Genomic DNA, 6,610 nt, shown 5'->3' on the forward strand with positions numbered 1-6,610 from the left:
GGGGACAACCTGCACAGCCAACACAAAGCAACCAGAAGGGTTATCCCATGCTGTATAATACCATGCTCAGCAATAAAAATGGAGGGAAGGTTTCTTGAAGACTACAGTTAGGCTAGCCAATTCTACTGAACTGCTTGCAGGAGGTAATTATTGCCTTTACATTGCAAATCTTGTTCTTTTTCCACCCTCTTTCCTTCATTTATTAAACCATTGTTACCTTGACCCATTCTCTCCCCATCCCACTGGGAGCAGGACTGAGGAGGGATCGCACCACTGTATGATTGGATCATTCCAAGATTAGCATCTGTTCAGTTTATTTATTCTTTTGGACAACAGCTCATGTCGGTTCTTTAAATATTACATATCACAGTTAAGTACATTTACATAGATTAATTAGAAATCAGGACACAGATAGTATTAACTCTTCAAAAATCTTTACGTTCAGATATTTCGTGAAGTTAGGAGACCACTCAAGCCTCCCAATCTATTGCACAGAATTGATCAAAGTTCAGTGGCTTTAATTCACGCTCTTCACAGCTAATATTACAAATTAAAACCACAAAGTACTACAAATTACATGAGTGCCCACTAATAAGAATAACAAGACATTGGGAATGAGGTCTTCAGAAAAGACTAATGTTAACTTCTGGGTAGAAAACATTTGTTTAGAAGAGCATCTGCCTTCTGAATTATGATGTATAGTCCACTGTAATACACTGTCCACTAAGGCAACAGGTGCTGGATCAGTGGAAAACACTGAGAAGATTATACTCAGGGAATCTTGCAGGTGCAACAGACCATCACTACCTCAGCAGCATCTCAGTGCAACAGCCAAGGGCACTTGGTTAATTAGGCACCAAGAGACAATAGTTTGTGAACAAAGAAAATCCACTCCATGTTTACTGGAGTTAAACTTTCCAAACAGTCTGCCTTAACATGGTATTGAAAAACAGAGCTAAAGTTGCTGATTAAGAGTCATGCAGTGAGGGCAAGTGTTCAGCAGATTCCATAAGCAATTCAGAACACAATCCCTACATGTTCTGCTTTTGGGCTGAGCCCCTGCTACTCCAAATTCAGATCAGACTGCTGTTATGCAAGCCTGCTACAAACTCACTGTAATGAAGACCCATTTGTTTTGTGACCTCATTTAGAAATCAAATCTAGCCAAGGCATTAGTAATCTCCAAGTGACTTCCAGTGAGAACAATATCAGAACAATCTCAAAATCTGTGTGTTTTTTTTTTTTTTTAATTTCTTCTACCACTACGCAGAAGAGCAGTGCTTTAAAATCAATTCTTCTGAACTCTTCACATATTTGTAAACATACAATAACTAATTAAAAATATTGTGCATATGAGAAGGGAACAATCTGCAGGTCCAACATACAACCACTTATACATCCAAGTAAACAACATTCTATGGTTTAGCACTATCACATCTCCAGCACATACTGCATTAACATTTACTACGTCACTGCCATGCAAGTAAGATGGGCAACATATTAAAGTGGTTTTAGCACCAGAAAAGTTAGTAGTGTACTTTTAGCAAGGTACCTACTACTAACCAGGCATAGGTAATTTATCATACAAGAACAGACAGAAACTGAAAATACTTCAAATGTTCCCTGCAATTCCAGAATGATGCATCTTTAAAACAAAAGCTAGATTCCACAGCAAATATTACCTTTGGTACCACGTGCATGCTGTTACTACCAACCTGTTTCCTTAGCGTGCATTCTGCTGCCATACCCCACATTCTACTGGGAAAAGTTGCCTACATATGTGTGTGTATTATGTATGCATATATATGTATACGCATATATAAAATCATAATTAAAATGCATTTCCTTATTGTCAGAGAAATATGCAGACTTCTGAAGAACCCAAACGTGAGAATTAGGTTGACAGCTCCATGTTCGGTATTTCCTCATTAGGAATTAAGCCTTTTTTATCCTGGTATATAACTGGCAACGAACTGTGCAACCTTAAATCAGAGTTCAAAGACAAAGAACAAAATGGCTAATGACACAAGGCTAAGAGTGCTCTCAGCTGGCAGCATTTTCAGTTTGCAGTCGCTCAATCAGTTGCTCAGCCTATGAAAGAAAGAACACAACACATTAACTATGCAGCAGACTGTCAGCTGGCTGAAAAATCCACTTTAAAAATTGTAACAGCATGACACTGACAGACACAGCATATGTTTGTCATTTTTACAGATAAAGCATACAAAGAAGTAAAATACCATGACTTTTAAACAGCTGACTGTCATGTTTTCACTAAACTCCCACGAGGTGATGAGAAAAGGGAAAAAAACAAAACCAACAACTATGAAAGTCGGAAGATGGTTGAGCAAAGTAATCACTGTTAAACTATCACGTTTTAAGGACCAGAACAACCAACCTAAGAGAACTGGAATTTCTTGGGACACTCTCCAGAACAGCATCTCGTGGCCTCTTCACACCTCACAACTGCACTGTAGTCATACCCATTACTGAGTGATGGAGAGCATTTGTGTGCTGTTTGTGTCATTGGAAACATATTCATTCTTTGGTTATGTCACTAGGCCCATACATGCTTTTTCTCATCATATGGCTATTTGTGCATCTACCACATAACTGGGACTGTTACATTTTTATGTATTTGCATTGTATATAACTAAAAAAAGCCCTGACAATTCAAGAACATTTTCCAACTTGACAACTGGGCAAAATCGCTTTTGAATTGTATCCACACTGATTAACCAAGCCTGGTACTGAGATCCCTGAGCTAATCCAAAATAGTAAGCAGTATAACTAGACAAGCCATAGGTTTGTTTGTTTTTTTTCCTCTGTGGTGCTCTGCTACACAGCATATTGATCTGCTTAATTCAATATAGGTGAGATCTCCAACAAGCTACCGCCACAAAGAGGCTGAGTTTTTCCTCTTAAACAGGCTGCCATAGTCCTCTTTAGGAGATTTTTGTCAGTACCTTTGCCTTGGGGTTGCCCAATGACACCAGGATGTTGGAGCTACAATTCCAGCAAGGATAGGACCCTTGCTGAGGAGAGAGGTTTTTGAGCAGTGATTTCGGCAGTGCCAATTCAATCTCCTTGCTAATCTCTACAGACAGTAAACAGTACAAACAGTGCTTCAGTACAACAAACATTTCTTTCAGTCTAAGGATGGCAAGATGAGTAAAAAACGTATGAAATGATAAAAGCAACCGTTAGGTGGCCATATTTTTCATCTAAATTGGGCTATGTGTTATACATGTCTTTGTTCAGCCATCAGATTCCAATAAATCTTTTCATATTAAACAAATACTTACAAAGTCTAGTCAGAAGCAAATCACAGCAACCTAAGCTATGCATTAAATCCAGAACTACTGCATGGTTTGCTGGTAATGTCAGTCACTCTATTTCCATTAGTAAGTGTAAACAGTTTTAAATTTTATCCGTTGCCTTTTCTCAAATAGGTAATGCAAAATATAACAAATAACTACAGTGATGATAAAAATAATTGCTCAAAGAATATTTTGGATGTTAGAAAGACATCACATTTTCAACTTGCAATCAAGAATCTCTGAGAAACCTCATTACACTTACTGTGATAAACCAGTAGGAGTTGATCCTATAAATCAGTCTGGATAAGAATCCTAGCTGACTTGCTGGGGCCAAGACATGCAGATGCAAGTGGGATATTGAGCAGAATGGAGGCCAGTGAAAACCCATTCTTCAGAAAGGGAAAACAAGTTAAAAACACCAGTGATGTTAATACAGGAAGTGAAACATCTTACATTCGAGATCAACTGAATAAAGAAATCTACTTATAATATTTTCCTTTTATATTGCATGAAAAATAATTTGTCCTTTCCTTTCAACATGCTCTGAGGCAAACTCCCCAAAAGACCATCAAAAACTTACTTCACACCTAGCATACTGTGCTGAAACAAGGGTTAAAAACCAGGAATATTCCTTAGATATCATAACTATTTTTCACCTGGAAAGTTAACTATCACCACATTAATGTATCTTCTACCTATTTTAAATAGGAAGACTCATCTCGCTGCACTCTACACTAAATTATGTTACAACTCACTTCATGCTGGCTACCAAACACACTGGCTTAAACTAAATGAAGGCAGGTATAACTCTGAAACACAGTGCTGTGCCCCGGTGAAAGTGACAAAATTTATCTTTCCTGGAATCCACCATTGGATTCAACGTTCAGCACATAACTGAAGAGCAGCCTTTTAGATAAGCCGCGTGAATTGGCCTCCCTATTCCGCATGTGTGCAGGAAACAACGTCAAAGTTGGAACGCAATCTACACTGGAAACTTATCAGAAAAAAAGGGAAGAGTTTATATTCAGTGCCAGGACATGAGACTGGCCAAGTCACCTGGTAAGTCAAGGCAAACCCAGGAAATCACACTGCAACTGTAACATGGTATCTAAAATAGCATTTTGAAAAGTCAAGAACATACTAATGAACAGGGAAGGCTCAAGTACATACCTTACATCATTCAAGTCACTAAAATTATTTTTCTGGAGAACAGATTTTCCAACTTCCATCATTCTTTTCACTATTAAATACAAACAAATTTCATTTACCGTTTAGCTTAAACAATATTTTACATATCACATGACTTTAGAGTCAAACAGTTTGAAGCAGGTGGTCTTAAGAAACAAAACCTTCAAATATTAACTTCAACAATGATTACATTGAGATCACAAGCCAGTGTTTGCTTTATTCAAAGTAGAAATACTTTAACTGCTCATAATAAAATTGATTGTCAAAACACTGCAGTGCAAAGTTTGATGTGAAAATCACTATTGTTACTGATTTCCACGCTAATGACACTTTTAGGTTATAGTTTACTAATCTCATGTTATGTCTCTACACAGCAACAGGACGTTGACCTCTATGTCCTTTGTAGCCTGGCATTAGAAAGTTTCAGATATGAAACAAAAATTAAAGATAAAGTACAATTAAACCATCAGCCCTACTTATTACTAGGACAAAGTTTTCATTACTGTAAAAGAGAAGAAAGCCTAATGCCAAAACTTCCAAGGTAAAAACAATAAAATAACTGTCATGAAGCAAAACACACAGAAGTTGTTTCTGGAGAAAACTCCAACATTAAGAAGTGAAATAAGATGATTCAAAAATTTGCACGTGACTACAGTGCTTCTCTTGCAGCACCTGTCATTTTCCCCAAAGCAGAATCTGTTCATGTATTTATGGATGTAATTTTTCCTGTTACTCAGCACACTTAGCTGGGCATTTCTTGTGAGACAATTACATCTGAGATGATGTTTCAGCAACAGTAACAAAAAAATCAAGCAGACAACACATCAATATCTTCAATATCTTACGATCTTATCTTTAAGAAAGATATCTAACTTCATTAGTTAGAACATTGCTTCTCTTTTTTACTCTCCATCTCTTTTCCCCAAGAACAATGCGGCACATTATAAAACATGTATTTTATAGAATTGTCATTTTTTTTCCAATGGCCTGAATACCTAGGAAAATGCAATGAAGCTGCACAAATATACTTTAAAAAATACAGTGGCATTTCCAGCAAAGTGCAGAAACATCTATACTCCATGCAAACAAAAAGAGATTTCCTGTATTAGTGCAATATTACTCTAGAATAGCACAAAAAACATGATGAAGCTTTCCAGCAAGAGTAACTCCCTACCCAACTCACTCACATCATGCGTTTCAGACAAACGATGTCCAAAGCTGTAATTTACTTGACAGCACGCTACGTAAGACTGTGAAAAACCACTTGCCCCTGATCTAAGCAGACTAACACATATTTTCAGCCTTACCTATGGGCACATGCTCTGACTTCAGCGTTTTGCAGTTTCCCATGTGCTCTACCGGCACCACCAGGTAGTGGTGAGGGGCACCAGGCCTGATATCTCTAAAGCAAACAAGGTCTTCATACTGCAGAGGAATACAAATCACAAGATCAGAATGAGGACAGGTAACAGAGTTGGTCTTCCCCTGTACCAGTTTGATATTACTTGGTATCATATTTGATTCAACTAGCAAAAATATCAAGACTAAAGCCTATCTTCTTCTGTCACTATACTGAAGCAAGCCGTCTTGGAGTCTGCCTGCCGAAGCACTTGAGCACAGTCTTGTTTTCTCAGCTGACATTCTGCAGCCAGAATTCCTCAGTATCCAACAGCAACAGCACCTGCTCCATGACCGCCCTTAGACTTTTAGCTATTGTACAACAACGACAAGATGCTTCTTTTTTCTGAGGAATGCTTCATTGCTGACTCCATAAAAGAACAGACAACTGCTATGGCTACACGGCAACCCCAGGACAGGGATCCCTAAGGTGACACCCTCTGTTAGCTGGAAATAAAGACACCACCCTCCTCAGAAAGGGAACAGGGATCAGATGGCCTACCTACACCCAGGATTTCACGGTTTGATCTGCAGTTCTCATAAGCGAACCCCTCTGTGCTCCCTCTGTTTCGTGCGAGCTGCCACCCGAGCTCAGCCAGGACGGACACCGCAGCTGTTTCCGCACGGCCGCCTCACGCCGCAGCCCGGCCCTGCGGACCGACTGGTTCTCGTCCGTCCCCCCACCCCACCCCACCGCGAGGCGC

The 6,610-nt window shown here is 39.0% G+C and overlaps 1 protein-coding gene across 1 annotated transcript; it reads right to left on the reverse strand.

The window, feature by feature from the left end:
• Nucleotides 1–297: 297 nt before the first annotated feature.
• On the reverse strand, nucleotides 298–6,524 carry HINT3 (histidine triad nucleotide binding protein 3). The gene is made up of 5 exons (XM_019612973.2): nucleotides 6,409–6,524; nucleotides 5,816–5,933; nucleotides 4,491–4,560; nucleotides 3,583–3,709; nucleotides 298–2,091 (listed from the first exon to the last, which is right to left on the reverse strand). The coding sequence occupies exons 2-5, from the start codon at nucleotides 5,856–5,858 to the stop codon at nucleotides 2,044–2,046; spliced, it is 288 nt and encodes a 95-aa protein (XP_019468518.1). The 5' UTR covers nucleotides 5,859–5,933; nucleotides 6,409–6,524; the 3' UTR covers nucleotides 298–2,043.
• Nucleotides 6,525–6,610: the final 86 nt, after the last annotated feature.

Source organism: Meleagris gallopavo, chromosome 2 (genome assembly GCF_000146605.3).
Source record: "Meleagris gallopavo isolate NT-WF06-2002-E0010 breed Aviagen turkey brand Nicholas breeding stock chromosome 2, Turkey_5.1, whole genome shotgun sequence".
NCBI lineage: Eukaryota > Metazoa > Chordata > Aves > Galliformes > Phasianidae > Meleagris > Meleagris gallopavo.

Bases quoted from the DNA above. Each gene is read 5' to 3' on its own strand.
- HINT3 (XM_019612973.2), bottom strand. From the start codon at position 5,858: ATGGGAAACTGCAAAACGCTGAAGTCAGAGCATGTGCCCATAG. The intron at 4,561-5,815 runs GTAAGGCTGAAA...TGTATTTAATAG, and splicing joins GTCAGAGCATGTGCCCATAG to TGAAAAGAATGATGGAAGTT. The intron at 3,710-4,490 runs GTATGTACTTGA...CCCTTTCTGAAG, and splicing joins AGTGACTTGAATGATGTAAG to AATGGGTTTTCACTGGCCTC.